The sequence below is a fragment of the Salminus brasiliensis genome, chromosome 11 (genome assembly GCF_030463535.1).
Source record: "Salminus brasiliensis chromosome 11, fSalBra1.hap2, whole genome shotgun sequence".
Classification (NCBI taxonomy): Eukaryota; Metazoa; Chordata; class Actinopteri; order Characiformes; family Bryconidae; genus Salminus; species Salminus brasiliensis.
The window spans coordinates 18,461,917-18,477,392 of record NC_132888.1 but is presented as its reverse complement, the minus strand read 5'-3'; the positions used below and the strand labels follow the sequence as shown (position 1 = coordinate 18,477,392).

The following is a 15,476-nucleotide window of genomic DNA, read 5'->3' as shown; positions in this document are numbered from 1 at the left end:
AATATGTTGGGTTACTTTCTGTAGATTAAATAAATAACTATAGTGGTTAGTCAGAGGTTTCCATTAAAGGAATAGTAAATTCAGTAAGCAAATTTAGACAATTCCCCCCAGTTAAGTCGCTCAGCCAGGCTTCGTTTGTACTGGAGGCTAACTTAGCTATTAGAACCTTATGGTCCACCAATTAGCATCATGCAAATGCCATGCAGACCTTGTTGAGTACTCCCAAATAGATTTGCTTACATGGTTTCTGACACTTAAACTGAAAAACATAGATTATCTTCAGCTACAGTTGCATCTGTCAAGGAGTAGGATATATTAGGCAATAAGTGAACAGTCTGTTATTGAGTAGGGACAAATTGTGATGGCTAGTCTGTGTAAGAACATCTCCAAAACGACAGTCAGGTCTTGTGGGGTTTTGCAGGTATGTAGTGGTCAGTACCTACCAAAAGTGGTCCAAGAAAGGACAACCAGCGTACACAGTGTACAGAGTAGCTACAGGGTTTAAACAACGGAGAAAACAAAAAAAAAAAAGAAAAATGGAGCGACAGCAGCGGTATAATGGTTCTATATAGACTATAGTTGTAGACTTCTATGCAATCTGCATAGAATAGACAAAGTTAGACTAAGTTATGCAATCTCATTTACCACAGGATATGATATAATACAAATTAGGCTTGTATTTATCAAAATAAAAGAAATATTTTAAAATTTATAATAAAAACAGGGCCATTATAAAATAATAATAATCTAATAAGTACTAATAATCACTAGTACAAATATTATAAATTCAGTTGCTCTGTGTAGTGAATATTTCTTCACAGTGTTCTTTGCGATACGGACAGTATCCACAATATTGTGGAAATTGGGATATAATTTATCACAGCAATGATAAATATTGTATATTTATATATTAATATTTTGGATTAAGCTGGGATGGTGATCATCCAACATCCTGACCTCTCTAACGCTCTCGTCGCTGAATGCAATGAGATCCTCACAGCAATGCTCCAATATCTAGTAGAAAGCCTTCCCTGCACAGTAGAGACAGTTAATTTACTAATCAGTCTTTTTTAATACTCTTGATTTCAGAAGAAACAACTAATGAGAAGGTGTCTAGTGTAGCTTTCCTATAAAGACTATTTTCTGAATGGTTTAATAAATCGTCTGATGATGGTGTATATTCAATTGAAAGGCTTGAATAGCATGGCTAAGAACAATATCCTGAATCCTGAATGTTTAAAGGATCGTGTGCATGCAGTTTGTACTATGCTAACTGGTGAACCATTAGTTCTTAGCTATATTAGCTTCATAGTTCCAGTGCAGAAGTAAGGACACCAAAGTTTGGCTTGGGTTGGGGTAAAATTGTGTAAATGAACTAGATTTTTGCAGAACTCTTCCATTTATGGTTGTCACCCCTTTTGAGCTATAGTTCCTGGGCAACTTGCTGTGTGATTTACAGCGCCATCCTGTAGTAGTAATTTTAGTAAATATGATTATTGATAACCTCTTGTTGATAAGAGTCTCAAAGCACACTCCCACGCCTATCCCGTCATATTTCAATGTTTCCTTATGACTGAGGTCCAGACGCACTGTTTGAGTGACTCTTCCTGTTGTTGCTGCAGAGACGTCCTTGGAACAGTGAGCATAACATCGCCCATCAACCGCTCTCAGCTCGACCCGCTGCTGCCCACAGAGACCGTGGACAAGCTGGAGCTGGACTGCCTAAATTCAGTCAGGGTAAGCGTCCGAATCCCCAATTTTGCCCCTTATTTTCCCCCTGTCCTCAACTCTCTAGTGCCGTGTTCCTCATCCCTGTGGACGGAAAAGGGTGCACCTACGGCACTTCCCGTGCAGCCCGAGGGATGACTGGTCGTTGCGACCTGTGTAGCCAATTAGAGTGCGGCATTTCAGGGTCAACTCACGGTTTTCCTGTCCACAATGAGCACCACACAATAGGAGTCGCTCTGAAAACAAGGCTTTTTTCCCCTCAGCTAATTATGCAACTTGAATGTGAGTTCATGCAGGTATGAGACCCTGTGTACACTGCCCATAGCGTAGACACAATAACCCACAGGCATGTCCTGGAAACAAGGAGTGAGTGAGTTTACCTTACAGGCTGTTCTTTTTAAATCATTTTATTCCTCAGTGATACTCTTTTCCTTAAGGTCCATGACGTGTTTGTGGTTAATGTACCAAAACCAGTCATAATTCATTTTACGTGACCATTTTGCAACCTTTCTTTATCTCTCTTTATCTTTACTTAATACTGAACATGCTGTTCCTGCTACTTTGACTTCAAGAGTGTGTACTGACAGCACATCTGGGTACTTTGGGTTCTCTTGCGTAATTGGCCCGTCCCTTTTTGGGTGAAAGCAGTCCAGCTGTAAATATTTTGACCATTTAAAATCATAAAGTAAAAATACCTTACTAATGTGTAGCTGTTAGGAGCCCAAATCCAGTGGCAAACAATGATGTCTTGTTGTTGCCAGTGAGCAATTAGCAGCATTTTATACAAATTGTGACAGAAATAAGTAATAATGAGTGTCTCGGGTTTCAGAGTTGACCATTTACACCCTCTTTATAAATGGCCTGAAGCCACAGAATCTCCTTTTGCTCTCCTTGGCTCTCTGGGAAAGTAAAGGAAATCATACACTGGGTTTTTTTACTGTTAGATTTGCGAAATGCGAAGTATTTCCAATATGGTGTCAGCATTCCTATTGGGTTTCAACCAAAAGTGGGGCGTGGTGGCTTAGATGACAGGGAAGTGACATATGCCTGCACATATAACACCAATATACAGTCATGTGAAAAAGTTAGGGCACCCCATGAACCTTTATCTTTTCTATATATATATATATATATATATATATATATATATATATATATATATATATATATATATATATATAGCCATTCCCTACAATGATCTACCGGCCTCTTTCACAATTCTTAGTGGATTCTATGTTGGAGAGCTCTTCAGGCCCTACTGTAGAAAGCAGCCCCAATGACACCATGACATTTCCACTTCCACACTTCTCAGTTGATATGGGTTCTTGTATGCTGTGTCTGGTTTAGGGCAAACATGTCCTCTGTTACCAAGTCCAAATAATTCAATTTTAGATTAATTTGTCCAGAGCACATTGTCCCTGATGTCCTGGTGTTGGTCTAGGTGTTTTCTGGAGAACTTTAGTCTTGCTCTGATAATTTTTTGACAACAATGTTGCACAGCTCCCATAAAAAAATCAAACATATGTTGTCTCTTTCTGATGGTAGATGCTGTACTTTGACTTCAGCTGTGGTAAGAGCAACCTGTAGAACCTTAGAATTGTTGGAGACTTCCCTACGCATTTTGTGGTCCGCTGTTGGACTGACCTCGCTATGTTGGCAGTGGTTGCACTTGTAAATTATTTTGCAGTGAAACGGCTGATTCCTAAGCGTTCTTTTGAAATCCCTTCCCAGACTCATATGCATACACAGCCATCTTTCTGATAGCCTAAGAAAGCTTTTTTTGGATCTTGCCATGGTGATCACACCCACTTTACCTATCAGAAACAAACGAAACGTCTGAGGGTTAAATAAGACAGACTGTTCTTATCATCTGTAGCTAATGTGCTGCACCTTATTCTCATTTTAGACATTTGAAGTATTAATAAATGTGGGGGTGTCCTACATTTTTCCTACATTGTTCTAACCTTTTCACATGACTGTAGTTAAAAGGCTTAAACTACCAAAAACATATCGTCCCCACAGAAAGACATTTACAGGTAAAGCTGTTTCAGACTAAATTTGTTAGATTTGTTGTTGTCCAGGATTTTCATATCAGTATCAATGTCATCAGAGTTTCAGAACATTTTGTGCCAGGCCACAAGACATATGCAGAGATATATTTATGTTGAAAAATGAAGATTGTGTTTACCTTCTCATACATGTTTTATTACCCTAAGCAGAGCTCTCCTTAACTGCACACCTTTGCATTATTTTAGAAGATCCATTTAATTACTCTATAATTACTCTATAATTCAATTTAATTCAATTACTCTATAATTAATTACATTTGTTATTGCACTCCAGGGGAAAGTAACCAACGAGCTGTCTCAAGTGTTGGAAGAGGAAGAGAAGAGATGGATGGAGACGCTGCACATTGAGGAATATCAGATCCCACTGGCCTGCACAGTTATTCAGGTCAGCATCTACTCCAATCAACTGCAGATGTTTCTTAAAGGCCTACAGGACATAAATAAGAAAGTGAAGTCCAACATAAATGAATTGTCTTGTTGTGGTATTGTGGTGGTGTTATTCTTTTGGACTGCCACTAAGATGAGCCTTGACTTTTAAAAACTAAGTTCATTGTGAGGACATAGCTGGGGTATTTTGAACAGCATTCACACATCCCAGTGTAACATGGTGAAAGAATGGACTTCTTGCAGAGCCAAAATAAATGACAACTTCCCAGTGTCCTCCGGTTTCCATTACATCACTGTTGTTTTTGGAGGCTCATTGCTAGCCTCTAGTGGCTTCATAGGGAATCACTAAACACTCGCACCACTTTTTGAAATAATGAAATCTACTGTGTAAATGTTTGAAGTACCTTTTCATCCAAAATAAATGTGTTGAAAATGCATATGAAAAAATCATGATGATTTTATAATTAAGAAAGGTGTATATTTTTATTTAATATATTTTATATATAGTTAATATATTTTATGAAAGTTTTGTATTTTTAGAAAAATTATATAAAGTATATTGTTTACAATTTAACAATTTTTGTTTTTCATATATTATATTATTCCTGACCTGAAACTCATGCAATACCATCATTTAATATGTCCTGTTTCAGGTGGAGGCATTTACAGTGTTAATATTGTCATAGGCCCTACCAACGCGCATCAGCAAGAACATGAGAAAAAGTGATTATTGTGCTTTATTTCATTACAGAGGCTGCAGGAGGATCTAGAAAGATCTGCAGCAGTAAACCAGAATCTGGGCTCGCGAGTTGCCCAGTGCAGCCTTAATGGACTTGCAGATTTCTTGTACAGGTGAGAAAGCAATACACTCACCATCCACGTCATCTGAAAGGTACCTTGTACTTCCACTCTGTGGCCATTTTATGAGGTCTGCCTGCCTATCAGTTGTACAGTTACAGCCTGTAGCCTGGCCGTTCATGTGTCATGCAGTACCTGTTATGACCTGTACAGCCTTTCACTAGTGGTCAGTTTCTGACCACAGGAACACAATTGAACAAATATTATTTGTGTGGGAAGTCATTCTCAACTTTTCAGTTCAGGATAATATGAATATGCCAGGCACAGTGATGTTGCTGGCTTGAGAATAGACCACTGGACAATAATATTAAATCAATGTAATGATTCTGTGGTAAGAGACTGACATTTGATAAAGGGCTAGTGGAAAACAAACAGGAACTGTGCATCAACAAATGGGCTACAGTCTGTAAGTGTGCACCAGCAAGGTTGACTTACAAAAGAAGTGTTTCTAATAAAGTGGTCAGTGGATAATATTTGTAATTACTATAATAAGTAGATGGTAGGATTGTGAGAACCTCGTGTGACTCTGTGCTCTATGTTTCAAAGCTTTCAGAGAAAGGTGGAAATGTTCCATGAAGGGCTTATGAGTCAGTCTGGGGAGAATGAAGATGGTTACGTTGCCAAGACCATCGCTTTGGCCAACTGCTGCCCACCCTTCAGGTGTGTTTCCACAAGGTTTCGCGAAGTTGCGAAGTTCTTTGTTTATATATTTACGCTCAGGTGTGTTTATCTCAAAATGTGCGGGTGTGTGTACTGTAAACAGGGGATTTGTGGAGCGGTGTGTACAGTGTGACCCTGCCGTCAGCGAAGATTCCAGTCGTAGAGCCAATACTGCCCTGGACAGGATTGTAAACCTGAGTGTGAGAGTGCTGAACGACCGGCTGTTTGAGCACATCAGGGTGAGGCTGTCACTCACAATCAAGCACACATGGACATATTTGCCCAGTTCACTCACACAGAATCTACCATTCCTGTAATTGCATTACTGGTAAAACAATTTGTGCCAAATTCCTTTCCTGAATATTTGAAATAACCTTAAAGGGGCCAAAGCATGCATTTATTCAGTATTTATTATTTTAATATTATTTGGACTTTGGTTGGCTTGAAAAATGTTATTTTTTTGTTAAACAAGCCTATTTACAACCCTGTTATTTTGCCTCAGAATTAAACACACTGTTTTCCTTCCTTTTCACAGAGGGCTTGTAAAACAAAACAATAGGCTCTGCTTCTATTAGCTGGTTTATAGCACTGCCAAAGTTCACAGAATTTTAACACTGTAACAAAAACACAAATTTATCCTGAGCTGATTATTCCTGATAGAGTTGCTGTCCTCTTGTTGTGTCCTCCCAGCTCAATGTGCTGTTAGCAGGAGAGCTGGAGAGTCTGTATTTGGGTTAGCTTTTGGACTTGCCCCAACTTGCTTTCCCTGGGTTTGACTTTTTCAACTCAATTGAATTTAATTAAACTTATTATAGGGTTGTTTAGTACAACGAAACACTGTTAGGCTAAGTCTCCAGTGCAGAATAGGTAGGACATGATACAATAGTGCAAGATCCACAGACAAGACATGAGACAGGGTGCATGGACGATACAAAAATATACAAATCTGTGTATGTACATTGAAACAGCAATCCGCCAAAGTCAGACCGCACCTGCCTCTTAAGTGTAAGGGCAAGTGACACGCTGATTGGTTTATTGCACGTTACGCCTAAAACACACCCATGAATAATTAGGAGGCTTATTAGCTGCGCAAAGGGTACCTTTCCCGTCGTTATGATAGCAAAGACACACTGACACACCCTAAATTAAGCTGCACGGTGCTCAGTTGACGGTTCGCCAAAGGGAGTTCAGGAGTGAGTGTTGAGGTTGTTTCTCAAGTCTTATTGGTAAAAACTTCATAGGTACTTTTCCTTCTGATGTGTGTCACATCACTCATTTGGTATTCAGCTGAGGTCGTTCAGTTTATTTTCAGGAGAGTGGACATTTGCTTCACAATTTGCTTCACTATCTCTCACCATCTCATTGTGTGCTGAGTTAGCAACTCATATTCCCTTAATTAACAAAGTCTGAAGGTGATGAGCTGCTCCAGTATTAACAACACCATATTCTCCTGGATATATGTTTTATCACTTCGCCAGCTCTGAGCAGGGCCTTCGCTTGTGGGCTGTGTGTGTGTGTGTCAATCTTGGGGTTGTAAATATAATGAGTCAAGACTGTTATGAAAAGGGTTTTGGTGTTGGGAATTGGCCTTTTTCCAGTTCTGTTTTGGTCATACCAGATGTTCTTTTGAATGAAGAGTGTTTGAGGGTCACGGTATGTATGTTCCATGTACTGAACTCTCATTATTCCAAATATGCCAAACTAAAAAAGTTTACTGTTCTGGACCCTTTGAAAGGAATGCCTTTAATACCTGTCACCAGCACACACACACCCACCCACACACTCATTCATTATGTACCGATCCCTTGTTGGTCATGTGCCTCTGTCCAAGAACATTAAGAATTTCTTATCAGTATTTCCTTCGCGGTTTGTTCTCAGGGATGTTGGCTCGCACACAAGCCAGGGCCGCGCCACAAAAATAGCTTGTTGTGACAAACACATTTGAACAAGATGTTTTTGGCTGAACGCCACACATTACGTTCAGCGCCCGCAGCCGAGCTGGGCATTGCCAGGCCCCGTGGGCTACAGTGTTTTTGAACATCCTCTCTTCAGCCTAAAAATGGATTTTCCTAAAGGTTGTTGTTTTTTTGACAGGAAGTCCACTCCACTCTTAGGAATTCTAGATATGAAAACTCACCCATCCTGAACGCTAGCAGAAAGGTTCGTTCGGTGGCTGTTTTTCAATTGCTGATACACCTTTTCCCTCTCAACTGTCTTAGCCCTACTTTGACAAGCTGGTGAAGAGGAAATGGCTGAGCAACACAGAAGCCTTTGAGCAGATCATATCCCACATCAAGGAGCACTTCAAGAAGTTCAGGAGAATGGACAGCCCACCATACCAGGTCCACAAACACTTTATCTACTTGAACTTTGCGCTTGAAACTTGCGCTGCTACTGCACTATGAAACTTTAGTGGACGCTTGTTTGGTGTCTTGCTACCATAGTTTTCAATTGGAGCTATAAGGTTAATGCAGCTAAGCAGTAATGGGAGTAAACCCATTGGCAGCATGCCTAATGCCAGACGTGGGCTAGTGGGTTAAAACAGGGAAATTGTGTACATTTGACTTGCTGCCAATCTGTTACTTTAAGGCCTCTTTGTTCTGCATTGTTGTTGACGGACTCCTTGCAGGTCCTGGTGGGAGAAGTCCATCGGCGGGTGATGACTGAATACATTCGGGCTATTATGAGGGGCAGAATCATCTGCACATCACTCAAGATGAGGAAGAGGATGGCAGGCCGCCTCCGCGACGAGGGCAAGCTCCTCAAAACACTTTTCAAAGACTTGGTGAGTCACACGGCAGCTTTTTTTCTCCCATATGGAAAATGTGACCACTGCAGGATATGGAGGCAGTGCCCACAAAACAGGAGAACCTTCCATATTATCAGGAAAACAGTAATGTTTGTTGCAATAGTATGTTCATGTTTGGTCTGTGTAAGACGTGTGATAATAATCCACCACTAATTTAAAAAATCCAATTATGATCTCAATTTTAGACCTTTGAAATATCCATCCTCAAGCTAGGATTCCTCCTTTCACACCTTTTACACAGTTCTACCAGTGCTGTGAGGGTGGAGGCTAGAATGTGAGTCGTTAGAGTCACATAAAGCCAGCAACCACATCTTTTCGAACTGCCGCTAATGCAACATCATTGGACAGCTGAACACGCTTGGAGGAGAACACTAACTGCCAGTTCTGTTGCATCAGCTACAGACACCAGCACTGGGAGCAGGGGCGCCATATGGGGAGGGAAGTTAGGACGATTCTAAGAGCCTGTGACTGACAGGGACGCTAAAATTTAATTAACTAAGATCCATTTATTTATTAATTTTGGTATAATTGTTAGAGTTGTGGAACCCAATGTAATAGATTTTAATGGGGCCTAAAATCCCTGGCAGCTTCCCTGCTGGGTAGCGTTAAACAGTGATGGTGGGGAGAGGAAGGGCCATTCTACCATCCATGGATGGCTGTGGCATCATGACAACCAGTGATCTTCCGATGATAGGGCCAACATTTAGACAGCTGGGCCATTCGAGAGCCCCATTTGTTGTCATGTTAATAGTTTCAAGTTGCGACCAACAAGGATTATTAAGTGATAAATATCTGTACTTAAACTGTAAATACCTTTTTAAATAGAAGGTCATTTTTTGTCAGGTTTTTTGACTTAAAGTCAGATCTTAAGCCTTAACAAGATCAAGGAAGATTTGAACATGAGGCTTTCTGGATATGTGTTTATTATAAATTCATGCTGGTTATAACTTTGATTGTAACTTAATCTTCTGTTCTGTAGCTTTCGCCGTTATTTTTTAGGTAGAACTTTACTCATTATTCTAGACACATCTAAAATGTCTGTTTTTACAGCTTCCTGCCATTTAAACTTCTAAAAGGTAGTGAACCTCTGAGACCATTTCTACACTAATGCCGATGCACAGTCAGAAATACCCTCGGTTTCAGAGGTCATCTCTCCGACCCCTCGCTCTCCCCTCTTCGCCTGTGCTGCTCCTGCTCCTTGCTCCAGTTAAAACATCCGTTTGTCACCTTTGTGGACAACAGGATGGCTTTGTTTACAGAGGAGCGTCCTGCCCTGGGACTTTGAAGCCATGGCCGACCTCTAAGGTCAAGCCCAGAGCCAGGATGAACACTCTTCATAAAGTGGGCATACATATGTCACCTGATTTACAATAGCATTTGCTCCATTGCTGAATCCTCCGGCTAGTGTTTTTCCAGACTATGAATTGACAATAGATTATTCTGGTGCTGTGTCTGTGTTCTGCCCAGATGACCTGATTTGTGTCTGATTGTCATGTGAGAAGCTCGTATTGAAGGTTGCAGAGAGAGAACATTGGTGACATTAGGTCTAGGCATGCTCGAATAAGACGTGACTTTTGTGACCAAAGAGAGGGACACTTTTGGGATTTAGTACTCAGCATATGAGTCCAACTCAACACACTCCTGCTCCCACCACTCCAATACATTCTCTCACCCCTGATAAAATGAAACTTCATGCTTTTATGGTTTATGGATCCTCCTGTTCCTTAGATTATGTACACAGACAAAAGTAACCCATTAACCTTGCTTAATTAATTAATTGAAAAGTAAATGTTATGTTGAAGTAAGAAGTCGTCGCTGTCCCACAAAAGCTTTGTATTTCTAAAATGGTAACTTGACAGAAGAAGGAAAAAACCTAAACTGTAAATCAATATAAGTCGTTTGGAGCATTTCTATTGGTTCAATCCTCATTAACTTTAGATACAATATAAAGAACAATGACCAGATATCTAAACATAAACATGCTGTCTCTTTTGCAAGACAGCGACATTCTTTTGGTATGTAAAAAGTTGTTAAACCTGTATTTATTTATTTATTTATTTATTAACATCATCCTGTTTCTTCTGAACTTTAGGAGTCCTCTGCCTCATGGCTAGACAGCGCCATTCCCCACATATCTGAGATTATCCTACTAGAAGACACGCCTTCCATCCAAATAGAGGTTGGAGTCCTAGTTCGGGAATTCCCTGATGTACGGTGAGTGGTTTCCAGATAGTTGCTCTGTCGCACACAGCCGGGACACCGTGCAACACCCTGATATGATTGAGGTCAGTAAGCAGGGATCTCAGGTCATTTGGCAAAAAACATAGCTACCTCCATCCATTCAGCCAGACGACGTAAGAGGGCCTTGTGAAAGCAAACAAGGCCTTAGTGGCTTCCTGATTTTTATGGGACTCTGTTTGGTTATCCCAGATTCACATGAAAGAAGAGGACTTGTCCATCTCTGAGCTGTGACAAAGACAAAGCAAAAATACAGGCATCCTGCCCAGGCCTAACATACTCTGGATGTGGCTTAACCTGGAGAGAGCAGTTGCCTGCTTAAAAGTCCCTGAGGACTCCAGAAAGTTGAGGAAGTAGTCTTTTGTGGAATGTGTGCTAAATAAAGCAGGAAACCTCAAATGAGTTACCTATATGTAGTGCATACTTTCCATTTCACACATTCAAATTGTCTACAGCTGCAAGCGTCCATTGGTAGAGACGGTTAGCTGTTGTCTACTTAAAGACAAAAACAATCAGTAGGGCTCTTTAATATTCATTCACAAGACATGCTGGCAGATTGTAACATGGGGTGTTAAGCATCAAGCATTAGGGTGGGGATTTATTAATCTACAAACAGTAGCATGCAAATGTTTGGGCACCCCTGGTCAAAATATTAGTTACTGTGAATAGCTATTCTTGGGCCATCTTCCCTGCATTGTACAGGCAATGAGGGCAAAACCTTTGTGGCAGTCCATTGTGAATGTTGAGTGTGTGTTGGGTCATAATTGTACTGAACAAGCCATCTTTTTGCCATCTTCAGCTATATTACAGACAGTGTGATGTGTGCATCCAGAATTTGCTGTTATTTAATTGAGGTTCCCTGTGCCACTGGTTGCAACACAAGCCCAACTGTGTAACTAAAGAGTCAAGCTCCGACAGCTTTAGAGAACACTGTAAGCAAACTGCTATCCTGTAGGACCCCATTACTGCCTTTTTTTGGCCTTCAAGACAAGATAACCATATTCACAGACCTTGGCCTTTAACCCATCCACACACATACTCACTAGTGACACAGTGACAGTGAGCACACATGCCCGGAGCGGTGGGCAGCCATTGCTGCAGCGCCAGAGAAGCAGAGAGAGTGAAAGGCCTTTCTCAAGGGCCCAACAGTGGCAGCTTGCTGTGGAGCCCAGGTATCAAACCCATAATCATCAATAATCAGTAGCCCACTGCTCTAACCACTGAGCCACCAGTGCTCAGTGCTTCAGTCCTCCATAACTTGCTGCCATAATTAAGCCATTTTTAGGGTTAGGGTTAGCTGCTAAGTTGTCAAATAAACGTCCACTCCTTCTTCCCTCCAAAAAAGGAGGAGACATTTTTTCATGAAATGACCGATTATAAATCCAGGTCACTAAATAGAAAACAGAATTCAATAAGGTAGTGAACTACTTTGGACATGGCGTTATGTGTGTGAGCTCAGAGTGCGTGGCAGATAGGGTTGCTAGATTGCTACAGTGGTTTCCATCCAAAACGTGTTTCAAAATATGGCATGAAAAACCATCCAAATGCAAACATCGAACACAGCTGATGTTCAGCACTTCAATAACAGCAAATCAAACCAAGATGGCCTAATAATAAACTGTTAATAACTTGTACAATTCAATTATCATGAAGGACATTAAATGATTTGATTTGCATGTGTGTAGTGCACTATGTAGTGAATAGGGCACCGTTGTGGACTCACAAGCTAGTGCGTCCTAGTTTATTTTTGAAAAACTGCAGCATTAATTATGCTAATTATGTCCTCACGATATCCAAGAGATGCTCAATGAATGTTGCTAATAGGTTGTTGATAGGTATACCACACACACACACACACACACACACACACACACACACACAACAGTGCCCTAACAAAGGTAATAAACATAATGCCTGTTTTTCCTACTATAGGAAGAAGCACGTGTCTGCCATCCTGAACATCCGAGGCATGACTCGGCAGATGGAGAGGCAGGAGATCCTGAACATCGTGAAGGACATTGAGAACAGCGACAGTCTCTCAAGGCTGTCCAGAGATCGCGCTCTGTTCGCTGACGTGCCAGTAACATCGGAAGTGCACTGCCTGAACGTGGGCCTGAGTCGCATTGCCCTCACTGCTTCCTCATGCTTTTCAGGCCTGAGGAGAAACCGCAGGAGCACTCCAGCCAGGGAGATCCAGGACGACATGCTGTAACCCACCAAGGAAGAATGTTACGCATTCAGAAAACCTGCTGAGTCGTTCTGACTCTGTAATGAACTGTGAGGACTGTCAGCAGACACAGGTTTGAATGCGAAAACAAGCTGTATCATTTGCCAAGCCATACAAGAGGACTTCCTGCTGATGTCGACATTTCAATGGATGTCTTCTCTAGCGCTGTTAGACTGATCCTGAATGGAAAATATTTTTACAACCTGTGTAAAATGTATTAATTTAGCTTATATTAGTATTGGGATCAACAAAGTACTTAGGCCTGTAATACAGTTCAGAACTACTGATAGAAGCCATCACATGGTTTAGAAGAAAAAAAATTAGAGAGACGAATCTGAATGAATTGGACCATCTCCTATATTGGCCTTTATGCTAGTACTGATGGGACTGAACTTGTTTTGTGTTTAATTGTTACATGGTGATTTAATACTTGATCTAAGGTACTATGCAATGATCTATGGTCTCTGTTATTATGTTTCTCATATTTAAATGAATAATTTTATGCTGCAGTCATCTTGTAGTATCATAAAAAGAACTTGTTTTGCAATACCGATGATATAATTCACATCTGCCTGTGGAAAAAATCAAATCAAGGGCTACTATTTATGTACCAGATGCCAGATAGACTTTATTTATTGCACCACAATTTGTCACATTTGTGTGATACTCAGCAGTGCAACTGCAAATTATCCATATCCTTCATTTACAGTATAAATACATGCATTTAATGACTTTCTGTTCAAGTTAATGGACCAAAATGTTTGGATAGCACTTTTTTGTCACAAATGTCTTGTTTTCTAAATGTCTTTCCTTTCTCAAGGCCAGAGGAACTGTGTGTAACACTATTAATTTTGGGCTACTTCAGTCGGCGTATCTGTCTAGCTTCTGACTGGTCTGCATATTGTTGATGTGGGAGAGACACTTCGAAAGGCATCATAGATTCATCTTTTCAATGTGCTCTAGGGTACTCTGTATATTTAAAGATATAAGACAAGCCTTTTCTTTGGAATTATCTCTGCTTTTGGACATAGAAACCCCCTATACATTTGTTAAATCATATAATAATAAATGAGAAAGATGCTAAATTCACTGTCTACCGTTTCTTTTTTAATGAAATCACACCTATGTGACTCAAAGTGTGCTAAGAAAACATTTACATGTATGGTATTTAGCTGACACTTTTATCCAGAGCAACTTACAATGTAACTTGTATTACAGAGGTGGGCCGATGTAGTGTTAGCAGTCTTGCCCAAGGACTCTAATTGGTGTAGCGCAGCATAGTCAGCCAGACTGGGAATCAAACTCCAGTCTCCCACATGGTGTGGTAGCGGTATTATCTCTTGAGCCACATCAACCACACTTTATAACACCTCCACCAGCCCAGACTGTTGACGTGAGGCATGTTGGGTACATGGATTTATTTTACTGGTGCCAAATTCTGGCCCTATCGTCTGTGTGCCATCATCAGTGCAGCCTACTTTTCTTCAACTGTCCAGTTTTGGTGAGTTTCTGTGCCCCCTGCAGCCTCAGCTTTCTGTTCTCCCACTATATGTGGGACCCGACATATAGTCTGCTGTTGTAGCCCATCTGCCTCAAGGTCCGATGGGTTGTGCAGTCTGTGATGCTTTCTGCTCACCACAATTGTACAAACAATGGTTATTTGAGTTACAGTAACCCTTCTCTCAGCTCACAGTCTGGCCATTCCTTGTTGACATCTCGTGTCAACAAGGTGCTTCCATCTGCTTCCATCTCATTGAATGCTTTTTCTTTATTAGACCATTCTGATGAAACTCTAGAGACTGTGATAAAAGGAGATCACAGGATATCAGCGCCTCTAGAAACACTCAGAAACACTGGTGCCACCAATCATGCCATACTCAAAATCACTGAATTACTGTGAACATTGCCTGAGGCTGCTGTACCACATCTGCAGGATGAATGATATACTTGATCAAGTTAACTGTGGTTACCTGTTGCTTTTTGGACAAGGAGATGTCTTCCAAGAGTAAAAGAAAAGGCTAGTACTAGTTCTGGTCATCAAGAGTGCTGGACACAGAAGCAAACACAAGCACATGTTAATGCTAGGCTAAAAGCTAAATGTAGCCAACCAGATTTCTAGATAGGATAATTGTGTTTATATTATATATTATAATATTATGCTTGGCATGCATAATATTATGCTTGGCGTGTCTGTGTCGGGTCTGTGTGAGCTACCAGCCAATCAGAGCAGAGCTCATCATTATTAATTATTTATGATCCCACCGTTCATAGGTTTGTTAAAGGACTGTTTTCACTCATACATTTCAGTCATACATTCTTATGTAACGTGTGTAACAACCGATAACAATTTTAATACTGAATATATGAATTACATATTTAAGCTCTGAGTTTTTTCCCTACAATGCAGAACAGAAGTCATTTATCTAATATCCATCTGAAAGGCAAAGTAACAGATACCTCAAGGAAAATATTAAATACTATAAATATTTCTGATATGGGC

The 15,476-nt window shown here is 40.6% G+C and overlaps 1 protein-coding gene across 1 annotated transcript in view; it reads left to right on the top strand.

The window, feature by feature from the left end:
- exoc3l2b (exocyst complex component 3-like 2b) overlaps positions 1-14,061 on the top strand; it is a 29,292-nt gene extending 15,231 nt beyond the window's left edge. Inside the window, exons 5-13 of the mRNA XM_072692056.1 lie at positions 1,623-1,737; positions 4,072-4,182; positions 4,936-5,036; positions 5,589-5,702; positions 5,806-5,941; positions 7,922-8,044; positions 8,332-8,487; positions 10,604-10,725; positions 12,682-14,061. Of these exons, the coding sequence (XP_072548157.1) occupies positions 1,623-1,737; positions 4,072-4,182; positions 4,936-5,036; positions 5,589-5,702; positions 5,806-5,941; positions 7,922-8,044; positions 8,332-8,487; positions 10,604-10,725; positions 12,682-12,961 (1,258 nt within the window). The 3' untranslated portion in view covers positions 12,962-14,061. The remainder of the gene's footprint in view (positions 1-1,622; positions 1,738-4,071; positions 4,183-4,935; positions 5,037-5,588; positions 5,703-5,805; positions 5,942-7,921; positions 8,045-8,331; positions 8,488-10,603; positions 10,726-12,681) is intronic.
- Positions 14,062-15,476: the final 1,415 nt, after the last annotated feature.